This window comes from Oncorhynchus kisutch, linkage group LG10 (genome assembly GCF_002021735.2).
Source record: "Oncorhynchus kisutch isolate 150728-3 linkage group LG10, Okis_V2, whole genome shotgun sequence".
In the NCBI taxonomy this organism is placed as follows: domain Eukaryota; kingdom Metazoa; phylum Chordata; class Actinopteri; order Salmoniformes; family Salmonidae; genus Oncorhynchus; species Oncorhynchus kisutch.
In genome coordinates, this window is record NC_034183.2 from 37,235,831 (window position 1) to 37,248,615 (window position 12,785).

General features: G+C 40.7%; 1 protein-coding gene across 1 annotated transcript in view; it reads left to right on the plus strand.

Moving 5' to 3' along the window:
- LOC109897530 (rhophilin-1-like) overlaps nucleotides 1-12,785 on the plus strand; it is a 60,480-nt gene that overhangs the window by 10,736 nt on the left and 36,959 nt on the right. Inside the window, exons 3-4 of the mRNA XM_020492037.2 lie at nucleotides 2,502-2,617; nucleotides 8,463-8,591. Coding sequence (XP_020347626.2) covers nucleotides 2,502-2,617; nucleotides 8,463-8,591 — 245 coding nt within the window. The remainder of the gene's footprint in view (nucleotides 1-2,501; nucleotides 2,618-8,462; nucleotides 8,592-12,785) is intronic.

The following is a 12,785-nucleotide window of genomic DNA, read 5'->3' on the forward strand; positions in this document are numbered from 1 at the left end:
ATTTTGGTTATACTATCGCCAATTCAATGGAATTGCAACCCTCTGCATGCACAGTGCATTCTTCCATCACATTTGCAGTGCACTCTGTTAAAAGTTTCTGCTAGTTAGTTTTTACTACTGGGTTTTGACTTGATTGAGCCTACTGAGGAGTGTTAATTCACTGGTTTCCATACATGTTTCATTTTAAAACATGTATCTTACAAAGGAGTTGTTTTAATTAACTGCTTAACAATATCTGTACAGGGAATTGTTTGAGTTTTTTTACTCATTTCTTTCCTAATCTTTACAGGAAAATGCCATGGGCACTATCTGATGTGTGAAGATATTTCACTGCAGCTAATGTAGAAGGAAAAGCTGTGTACATTTACAAATACTGTGCCAAATCAAAAGAATGCAACAAAGATGCAGAATCATCTGGCCAAGTGCATAAAGTTCCCGCAACGCTCACAGCAAGCAACCTCTGACAAAAGTCCCTCTACTTCTATTCGAGGTGAAAATGATGAATCAGACACCTTATCGATAGGTGGTGTTGTCATCATGTTTGACAGTCTCCTTGAAGGGAAGGGGTCTCCAAGAAATGGCCATATCAGTCTGCCGATATGGTCAACCCATAAAGAGGATCCTTCTGGGTGATGTATTTTGGGAGAGAGTGGTAAGCAGCCTGAAACTCCTGAAACCTATAGCAGTAGGATTGAGGGAGACAATGCCATCCTGTCTGATGTTCAGACTCTGCTTGCAGATGTAAGAAGAAATCCATACTGCCCTTCCCACTTCACTGTTGCTCCAAGCAGAGGAAACTGCAGTTCTGAAGTCCATACACGCCGCATCGTACATGTTGGACCCCAAATATGCTGGCAAGAGCATCCTGTCTGGTGCAGGGATCAACAAGGCCTATGGTGTCATCACCACCGTGTCTCGCCACCTTGGCCTGGATGAGGGCACAGTTCTTGGCAGCCTGGCGAAGTACACTTCCAAGCAAGGGCTTTGGGAGGGAGATGCAATATGGCAGTCGTGCCAACATATCTCAGCCACCTGGTGGAAGGGACTTTGGAGATCTGAGGCTCTTTCCCCTGTTGCCTCCATAATCTTCCAAATCCCACCAACATCAAGCGTCTCCGAGCGTAACTGGTCTTTGTTTGGGAACGCACTCACCAAAGCACGCAACAGGCTGACCAATAGAAGGGTTGAAAAATGTGTGGCCAACTGGGCAAATCTGAGGCTTTTTGAGCCTGACAACAAGCCATCCTCAACAAGGTTGGAAAGTGACCGTGAAGATGATGTTCAAGAGGTGGACATTTAGGAGGTCCAGGGAGAAGACATGGACACCTGAGAGGAAGATAACCAAAGCTTTAGTTTCTAGACTAACATTTTACAGATATTTGTTAATGTTTTTGGGAGATGTGATGGATCATTCAATATTCCCTTTTGATTAGTGGAGAGTCAAAATCATTTAATTAAAGTTAAATTCGTAACTAAAGTGTTTTTTTTCTATTGGAAGGATTTAATCATTTGCATTTATGTCTACTTATAAGGTAAAAGGTTTGTCTCCATATGATATGGTAAATATATCCAATGCAAAAAACAACCACATTTAAATGGTATTAATAGGCATATTTCCATTTATTCCCGTTAATTCCCACGGAAAGTTTCCACCTCCTGAATATTTCCCAAAATGTGTAATCCTAGTCATTAGTACAGTCCTGATCTAGGTCTAAACTTGATCTCATAGCAGCACCCCATAACCAGTGATTGCACACTTTTTTAAAATGTATTTTCTATGTGTCTTCTAAGCTGTGATCTCAGAGCCCATTTGAGCCTTTCCATTAGTGTGCTCTGCATAATCATGGATCATATGGTCTACTCCTTTCCTCAGTTCCAGATCATATGTGAAGGTGTAGGGCTTGTAACTGAATACCACCTGTAGAGGCACAGAGCCACACCTTGAGTTGATCACATGACATGGTGGGGTGGCGAAGTTACACTATTAAAAAGAGCATTGGTAACTTTTGGTGCTTGTGTGTGCGTGGTAGGCAAAGGTCAGGTGTAAGAGGTCTTCAAGTCTCCTCTGTTCTGTAGACCATGACGTCTAAGGACTTATCTCACAGCAGGCTACCGACCGAGATCTGCTGGGGCTTGGTCTCCTGGCAACCATCACCACAGAGAGCCAACTACATTGACAACAGGATATTTGATCCTAACTGTGATGGAGGCAGGTGGTCTTAGTCACCCATACTTAATCAGGGAGGGAAGCTAACCAGGTGCATGTCTCCCTCAGTCAGGTGTATCTGTGACAGGTTTGTGTAATGTACTGAATAGTCCCTACCTGTTCGGCTTGGAATACTCTTCTTTACGTACAGTTTGTTTATTATACACTAATATTCAAAGGCATGTGAACTACACATAGGGTTTAGACACAAGCAAGAGGAGATGGACATATGTTGTGTTCTAGCATGTTACGCATTAACCACAATCTCTCTTACAATCCCCCTCTTTCTCTCCAGGGTTGTGATCCCTGTTCTCAGACCCAACGCAGTAAGCTGCAGCACCGTAGAGCTCGTATCAACCAGCAGATAAACAAGGAGATGAGGATGAGGGCCGGGGCTGAAAACCTCTTCAGGTGAGCTGGGGTGGGGGCAGGGGTGAGGGAAGGGACAGGTCATTGTACAAGTGGTCGAATACTGTCTCTGCTCCTGTGTGTACACAGCTCTGCGGGGCATCCACTCCCTCCCCTCCCCTGTGGTGGAAATGGGAACCCCAAGCCCTACTACCTGTGGAAACATTGAGCTCTATCATATACAAACACTAGCAGATGGAAATACACAACTATTTTAGGGTATATTAGGAGCACCTCCAACACACCATCCTGTTTTTATCACTATTTGTCCCATGGTGTGTGGGTTGTGTATTGCCATTCCACAGGTTTGATGCCTGTTATTTTCCACCTTCATTTTTCAAGTGTTTTTTGTCAAAGTGTAAATCTCACACACACTTTGACCTGTGCTGAACTTGAACAGTTATAATACAGCCTGTTATCGTTCTCTCCTTTTAAAGTAAATTTTTTTTTTTTTCTTTCCAGAAAAGTAGCTGGTGGCAGGACATCAAAGCTGAGCTAGGTTTTTAAAGTGCATCAAACCAAACCATCTCAAGAGCATTAGCATAATTTTGATCCTCTCCCTCTCTGCCTTTTCTTCTCTCCCCCCAACACTTATTTCATCAAGTTTATCCTACACTTATTAGTAGTGTTTGAGCCACTGAAGGACAAGTTGTATTGGATTGGTCTGAGTGGTATAATAGGACACTGTCTCTCTTTAACATACATATTAATCTGAGAGGAGGAGATGATAAGTAGGACTTACTTATAGCAGTGTGCTTTATTCTTCTGTTTTAGTGGTCTGTTTGGCTGAGTCATTATCTAATAAGATAAACACCTAGAACAACATCAAGCTAGTTGAAAGAACCATTCCTCCCCTGTTTGTGTGTCAACCCTCCCTCTTACTATTTTTCTTTCTTGCCTGAGGTTTTGAGAAAGATGGCAAGTAAGATTAAGATTAGTCATCGAATGAGTAGATATTTCATGCACCCTGTATCCTGTTCACCCGTGTTTTTATAGTCGAGTCATGGTCAACAGTGTTGATTCAGGCTAGGACATGAATCACATTGTCGTACTTGCGAATATGCAGCTTGGCTTGAGAGAGAGAACCATTAAAAAGGGAGTACTAGGGGATGGGGGTAATAACACCCACCAGCAACACTCAGCCCTTCCCCCATTTTTGGGACTAGGTCACAGAGACAAATAGACCCCCAGTCAGCCACCAATCAACAGGCTTTGTGTCACGCTGCTGCATCTTTCCCTTTCCATTCCCAGGCAGAAAGAAAGATTCCCAGGGAGGGCAGCTGTTGGAGGAATCTCATTGCTGATTGTCATTGGAAGACCAGGCTTTAGTTCAGTGGGTTAACACATAATATTTTGGCATCATGCAGGAAACTACGGTTCAATGCCAGTCGGACAAACGTGTGTGTCGGAATATCCCAGACATAAACAAAAAAAACAGTTTAACTAAAGTCATCTGTCCTTTCGACCAATTGATTTTTCCATATATAATCAACTATATGCAAATATATACATCTTTTTCCATATATAATCAACTAAATATGCATTGAGCTTGTCTTACGTTCGCTGTTTGATGAAAATAAGACTCAAATGACTCAAGGGAGCCAGAGATCAAGATACCATCCTCATCCTGCTCCAACTGCCATTACTCTCCTGAAGTTGCCGGTAATAGGCTACACAAGGAGCCAATGTAGCCTACCATTTCTACTGATCTTCGTCCCAGTTATGGTTTTCATTTGCACATTTTCATGGAACCGTTTAATTTAATTTATAATAATGTCTTCTCAAAATCATTGTCGTGGTTAATCAAAATTCGATCAAAATCTAAATGATAAACCTGAAAAGTAACTTTATTTCCATTGCCAACTATGTAAAAATACCCTATAAAACCAACAAATAATAACATTGCTGCCTGCAGGTAGAACATATCCTGAAAAAAATGAAATATCCTATATATGGTTTGTCTGCAACAAACTTGAAACATTGTATCAAATATTAACTTCAGTCTGACCTGCAGCTCCTTGCAACATTGTATAACATATTCTGGGCCCCAGTTTCCGTGCCAGTTAGTAGGCCTATTTTATGACATTTCCACTGGATCAGAGCATGACATTTTTCCCTTTCACGCTGAGTGGTTATCGAAAGGGAGAGAGCTGGAAAGATTTTTCGACTGCATTGAGGAATTGTCATTCACAATGGATTTAAAAACAGGCTTGCTGTTTGAGGTGAAGAAAACATTACTTTGAGAAGTTCCACAGCTCATTAGTGGTGGTGCATTAAGTCAATCAGAAATACTATCAGATCCCCAAATGGGCATTTATAGGCCTACTTCTATGTGTGCGTGTCCTTCCTGAACATTGACAGGAGCGCTCCAAACAAAAGACTACTAAATTAACAAAACTAAATAATCCAAGTCTAGCATAAGTTGTGCATAAGTTTTTTTACATTCTAGAATATTAGCGACAACATCAAAACTATGAAATAACACATGGGAATCATGTAGTAACCAAAAAGTGCTAAACAAAATCTAAATATATTTGAGATTCTTCAAAGTAGCCACCCTTTGCCTTGATGAGCTTTGCACACTCTTGGCATTCTCTCAACCAGCTTCATGAGGTAGTCACCTGTAATGCATTTCGATTAACAGGTGTGCCTTGTTAAAAGTTAATTTATGGAATTTATTTCCTTAATGCATTTGAGCCAATCAGTTGTGGTGACAAGGTAGGGGTGGTATACAGAAGATCAAGTCCATATTGTGGCAAGAACAGCTCAAATAAGCAAAGAGAAACGACAGTCCATTACTTTGAGACATGAAGGTCAGTCAGTATGGAAAATGTCAAGAACTTTGAACGTTTCTTCCAGTGCAGTCACAAAAACAATTAAGCGCTATGATGAAACTGACTCATGAGGACAGCCACAGGAAAGGAAGACTGCAGAGGATAAGTTCATTCGAGTTAACTACACCTCAGATTACAGCCCAGATAAATGTTTCAGAGTTCAAGTAACAGACATCTCAACATCAACTGTTCAGAGTAGACTGCGTGAATCGGGCCTTCATGGTCGAGGTGTGGGGGTGCTTTGTTGGTGACACTTTCTGTGATTTATTTAGAATTCAAGGCACACTTAACCAGCATGGCTACCACAGCATTCTGCAGTGATATGTCATCCCATATGGTTTGCGTTTAGTGGGACTATCACTTATTTATTTTTTGGTTACTACATGATTCCATATGTGCTATTTCATGGTTTTGATGTCTTCACTATTATTCTACGATGTAGAAAATAAGAAATCCTTGAATGGGTGTGTCTGTCAACTTTTGACTGGTACTTTATAGCACACGAGACACCCCTCTTAAACAGTGCATTTGGAAAGTTCAGACCCCTTGACTTTTTCCACATTTTGTTAAGTTACAGCCTTAATCTAAAATGTATTAAATAAAAGAATCTATCTACACACTATACCCCATAATTAAAAATCAAGAACAGGTTTAGACATTTTTGCAAATGTATTACAAATTAAAAAAAACATTTACCTAAGTATTCAGACACGTTGCTATGAGACTAAATTGAGCTCCGGTGCATCCTGTTTCCATTGATCATCTTCTGTGGTAAATTCAATTGATTGGACTTGTGTGCCTTTCCAAATCAACTGTCCATGTAAGGTCCCATAGTTGACAGCAAAAACCACGCCGTGAGGTTGAAGGTATTGTCCGTAGAGCTCCGAGACAGGATTGTCAGCACAGATCTGGGGAGGGTACCAAGAACAATGACCTCCATCATTCTTAAATGGAAGACGTTTGGAACCACCAAGACTCTTCCTAGAGCTGGCCACCCGGCCGAACTGAGCAATCGGGGGAGAAGGGCCTTGGTCAGGGGGATGATGGAGAACCCAATGTTCACTCTGACAGCACTCCATAGTTCCTCTGTGGAGATGGGAGAACCTTCCAGAAGGACAACCATTTCTGGAGCACTCCATCAATCAGGCTGTTATGGTGGAGTGGCCAGACTGAAGCCAATCCTCAGTAAAAGGCTCATGACCGCTGCTTGAGGTTTGCCAAAGGCACCTAAAGGACTCTCAGACCATGGGAAACAGGATTCCATGGTCTGATAATCTTAATTTCAACTTTTTTGGTCTGAATGGCAAGCGTCATGTCTGGACAACCTGGCACCATCCGTACAGTGAAGAATGGTGTGGCAGCATCATGCTGTGGGGATGTTTTTCAGCGGCAGGGACTCCTTCCAACAGGACAACAACGACCCTAACAACACAGCCAAGAGAACACAGGAGTGGCTTCGGGACAAGTGTCAATGTCCTTGTGTGGCCCAGAAAGTGCCCGGATTTGAACCCGATCAAACATCTCTGGAGAGACCTGAAAATAGCTGTGCAGCGACGCTCCCCATCCAACCTGACAGAGTTTGAGAGGATCTGCAGAGAAGAATGGGAGGAACTCCCCAAATACAGGTGTGCCAAGCTTGTAAAGTCATACCCAAGAAGACTCGAGGCTGTAATTGCTGCCAAAGGTGCTTCAACAATGTACTGAGTAAAGGGACTGAATACTTATGTAAATCTGATATTTCAGTTTTATTTTTAATAAATGTGCAAACATTTCAAATCCATTTTTGCTTTGGCATTGTGTGTAGATTGAGGGGAAAAAAGTAAGAATCAATTTTAGAACAAGGGTAATGTTACAAAATGTGGAACAAGTCAAGGGGTCTGAACACTTTCCGAATTGGGGGGGTGTATTTTATTTATTTATTTGCTACTGCTCAATTAAAAACCATCTTGGTCGACCAACAGCCTGTAGACAAGTCAAATAATTTGGGTCAGCTCTAATCTCATTAGAACTTCATATTATGTGCTGTCATGCTGGTGTAACAGGCCAGTGTGTTATCTACTTTGGGAAAGGAATTCTAGTGTTGAAGACTGCGAGCGACAGTAACTAGTCTAATCCTATAGGGGATGACATCACTCAGTTCATTACTGGAAGTCCGAGCAGTACAGGGGATTTTACTGGGGGTGGTGTGACCGTGACTTAACTGAAGTGATGAGCACACACAGGCCCTTATATTTTTCCTAGAGTAAAATAACAGTTATGTGACTCACTCAACACAGACACACATTATACACTGGTGGTATCAGACAGTTTAGCAGCAATACTTGGTTGTTTCTTTTCCCTCTGTTGTAGATTATGTGTGTGTGTGTGTGTGTGTGTGAGAGAAGTGGGATACATGGCAAGCCTTTAAAGCTAACCATAATCAGATTGAAACTGGCTTGTCCTGGAGAGAGACGTGCATGTTTTTGGGGTGGGGTGAGGAGGGTAGGAGGTCTAGCCTGTGGGGGGCAGGGGGAAAGAGTCACAGATGCATGCTTCAAGGTGTGTGTGTGTGTAAGGACGGGGGTTGTTTAAATGTTATTGATAACCTTATAATTAGGGGACAAGTCACCTGTAGTAGGTGTGTTTAACTCGCTCTTGTTGATTCCTAATACTCTTTTGGAGAAAAGAAATAGCTATCTCCCCAAGTTACCACAGAATTGGGTTGAGTGGGTTCCTCTTGACTGTGTGTATTGGGGGTAATAGTAAAAAATCAAGTGTGTGTACTGTAATTGGATTGTGTGTAGTGTGCTGTGTTATGTCCCAAACTGCTTGGGGCCCCAGAAAGTGAAGTAGAAGTAGGCCCTTTTCTCAGTAAATACAGGATGTATGAGCTACTGTACATCCATTCAGAACTATGTCGAACCGGATTGAGCTGGATAAAGATCACAAGGTGACGATGAAGAGCGACTCGTGGTCTCGTTAGTACATCCTATTTCAGGTAGGGTGTCTCATATGAATGTATTTGTGTGTTGCAGAGCCACCACTAACAACAAAGTGAAGGAGACTGTGGCTCTAGAGCTGAGCTTTGTCAACTCCAACCTGCAGCTACTGAAGGAAGAACTAGAGGAGCTCAACAGCAGTATGGAGGTCTACCAGACAGAGAGGTAACACACACACATACTGAGGTGGAGGGTGTGAACACTCAATGCGCCGATGGCCTATTTGCTTTAATTATAGCCTAATGAGAGTGGCCTGGTATGCTAGTAATGAGGCGCTAGTAATCCAGCCCAGCTGAAGCTCAGGGTCACAAGTGGTGCAAATCCTTTGATTTAGACTCATTACAGTTTTTGTTCAGTCGCTTTGGTGCAATTTTCACAACTCTTAGTACAAAACAGACCATCAAAAAGGTAGTAGTTTCAAAACTAAGCACATTTTCAATTGACTAACACACAATCAGTCACTGTTTCACCAAACGTAAGTGTTTCATCAAGGAATACATGTTCAATAAAAGTAATTGCCTTTCACAATACAATGCTCACATTATATTTTTCTATTCTTAAGACATTTTACTATTTCTTAATCCGACTGCTATTAATTGCTGTTCAATTGAACGTTAGAATGGGAAAAACAAGTGACTTTGAGTATGGTATGTCTTGCCTAGTTAAATAAAGGTTAAACTATATAGATATTTTATGATTGTTGGTGCTAGGTACGCCGGTTCCAGTGTCTCAAACGGCCTGCCTCCTAAGATTTTCACGCACGACAGTGTCTAGAGAACGGTGCGACAAACTAAAAACATCCCGTCAGCGATAGTCCTGTGGGCAAAAACAGCTAGTTGATGAGGGGTCGAAGGAGAATGGCAAGAATCATGCAAGCTAACAGGCGGGCCCCAAACAGGCAACTAACGACACAGTACAACAGTGGTGTGCAGAACGGCATCTCGGGAACACACAAGTTGTTGGTCCTTGTCAAGGATGGGCTGTTGCAGGAGATGACTACAATGGGTTCCACTTGTATCATCTAAAAACAAGAAGAAGCGGCTCCGGTGCGCACGCGATCAACACTGGACAATTGAGTTGAAAAACATTCCCTGGACCGACAAATCCTGGTTCCTGTTACATCATGCTGATGCCAGAGTCAGGATTTGGCGTTAGCAGCACTAGTCCATGGCCCCATCATGCCTGGTGTCAACGGTACAGGCTGGTTGCGGTGGTGTTGAATGTTTTCCTGGCACAAGTTAGGTCCCTTGATACCAGTTGAGGAAAGTTTCCAATTTCAAATAGGCTTTACAGCGAAAGCACCACAAAAGATTGTTAGGTCACCGCCAAGTCACAGAACAATTCTGCCATTTTTCCAGCCAAAGAGAAGTCACAAAAAGCAAATATAGATCAAATGAATCACTAACCTTTGATCTTCATCAGATGACAGTCATAGAACTTCATGTTACACAATACATATGTTGTTCGATAAAGTGCATATTTATATAAAATAAATCTCAGTATACATTGGCACGTAATGTTCACTAGTTTCAAAAACATCCGGTGATATTGCAGAGAGCCACATCATTTTACAGAAATACTCATTATAAATGTCGATGATAAATACAATTGTTAGACATGGAAATATAGATACACTTCTCTTTAAAGGACAATAACACCCCCCAAAAATGTATATTTTTCCAAAAACGTTAAAATGATCTGTGGTTTAAGCATTTTTGTGTTTAGAACATAACATCTATTTATAAAAATACATTTAAAAAATAAAAGTGAATTTGAAAGTGAAAATCTCTAGGAAAACTCAAATGCCTTTCCTTCAGGCGGCCGTTTGGGAATTCTTGGCAAAATTTGAGTATACTCCCTTCTCCAGACACCACTGCATAGGGCCGATTTGAAAGACAGCAGTCACACACAGCATGATGTTAAAGGATAAGCAATCCAATTTAGTGGACATAAGTCAGGAAGTCCCAATCATATGAATACAAAAACACAACCATTAGGCTAAGCATATCCAAATCGAAATGTACAATTTATTACTTCCCATTGCATAGAACATTTCACATTTAGCACACACAGTAACCGGTGATCTAAAGTTTAAATACAACACTGTTTCAGGTATTTTGAAAGAGATATCTAACAGCAAGCAAGCTGCAATAACAAACACAGTTCCACTCACCAGATCATTTGAAACATCTCGTTGAAAGTTATTCTTTAAAAGGGAGAAACTAACAAATTTAGCAACAACATCCTCTTCAATAACACCTGCTGCAAATTAGCCTAAAACAAAAGTTGTTGCACAGTGACCTGTTGGCCTTCTAGAAGGCAGAAGTTTTTGCAAAAACTGTCCCACTTATTACAAGTCAAAATGTGATTGGTTGATTCCACTGTCACTCCAATTTTTTTGCCATAATATAGTTGAATGGCAGAGGCCTTCCATCTAGCTTCTGATGGTCGAGCCAATGGCTGACTTGGCTAGCTAGATTTATCTCCCCAGAGACCACCAAAGAAAAATCCTGATTGGATATTTATTTTCTCTGCAGCGTTAACTCTTTCCTTTCCAACAAAAACTGAAGCAATTTATTTTAATTTTATTTTTTTAATCGCTATCATTGAAAGTAAGAATAGATTTAGAATTATTATAATGATTTTATAATTCCTTAGCCCTTCTCTGAAGGCATAGAAGGCCCGCATTGTTCCCCACTGTTTTGGTGGGTAATAATTTGTAGAGTGGCTCTATTTGCCCACCGCATGTATGTCTAAAGAATCCATATTATCTTCTGAAATAAGAACACGGAAATACTGGATATTTTGAACTCTTATTATGGTGGCGAATTGACAAAATTACAATCATGGTATCATTGGACTTGCATTTTTCTGGTCTTGGACTCTCTCGTCATGCTCTTGGTCTTGAATTGGTCTCACTTTAGGTGGTCTCAAACACAGCACTGTTATTGCCTAATGTGATAACAGCGTAATGTACTGTAGCATAATACATTCACAGTGCAATTTTTAAATATGTATCTTAAATGTTTTGCTATTGGATTAACTTGTTCTTAGAATAACTAAATTGAGAAGATGTAATTTGTTGTGTTTTGGTGATTTTAAACCAATGTACTCAATATATTTCACAGTAAACTTATATTTTTGATCAATGGTTTTGTGATGAAAGATGTCTACAAACAAAATGTATGCACAATTAAAAGCTATGAATGTAAGAGTGGCTGCGTTACAGTAGTGCTGAGCGACTAGTACTTTTTGAGGCCGGTTCGGTTCCATTAGTAAAAAAAACTATCATGGTTTTCGGTTTAAATTAAAAAATGTAAAAAAAACATTTGAAATGCATTTTGAAAAATTGACATTCAAATTATTTTAGAGCTTTTTAATAGGAATTCGGTTTAAATTAAAAAATGTAAAAAAACATTTGAAATGCATTTTGAAAAATTGACATTCAAATTATTTTAGAGCTTTTTAATAGGAATTCCAAAGCCAATGTTCGATTGCTAAAACATTGAAAATTATTCCATTGTCTCTGTCAGGTCCACATTGTGTAAACCTCAACAGAAAAATGGGAAATTACTATGAAAAAATACTATTTCAATTGTGTATAGTTGACTTTTATTATTATTATTATTATTTTGTTAGCCAACCAGACAATGTTATCTGTGCTCACCATACTGTACAGTCTTTAGTCATGCTTTTTAGCTAGGCTAGCCTGCCTAAGTATGCTGCAGAGCTGTCTGACAAAATAATTTTGACTAGTTCTTCAAAGTACAATATATACAAAAGTATGTGGACACGCCCTCAAATTTGTGGATTCGGCTATTTCAGCCACACCTGTTGCTGATAAGTTTATAAAATTGAGCACACCGCCATGCAATCTCCATAGACAAACATTAGCTGTAGAATGGCCTTACTGAAGAGCTCAGTGACTTTCAAAGTGAGACCGTCATAGGATGCCACCTTTCCAAAAAAGTAAGTTTGTCAAATGTCTGCCCTGCAACTGTAAGTGCTGTTATTCTGAAGTGGAAATGTCTAGGAGCAACAACGGCTCCGCTGTAAAGTGGTAGGCCACACAAGCTCACATAATGGGGCTGCTGTGTGCTGAAGCACGTAACAATCATCTGCCCTTGGTTGCAACACTCACTACCAAGTTTCAAACTGCCTCTGGAAGCAACCTCAGCACAAGAACTGTTCGTCGGAAGCTTAATGAAATGGGTTTCCATGGCCGAGCAGCCACAGACGAGCCTAAGATCAGCATGTGCAAGGCCAAGCGTCTGCTGGGGTGGTGTAAAGCTCTCCGCCATTGGACTCTGGAGCAGTAGAAACACGTTCTCTGGAATGATGAATCATGCTTCACTATCT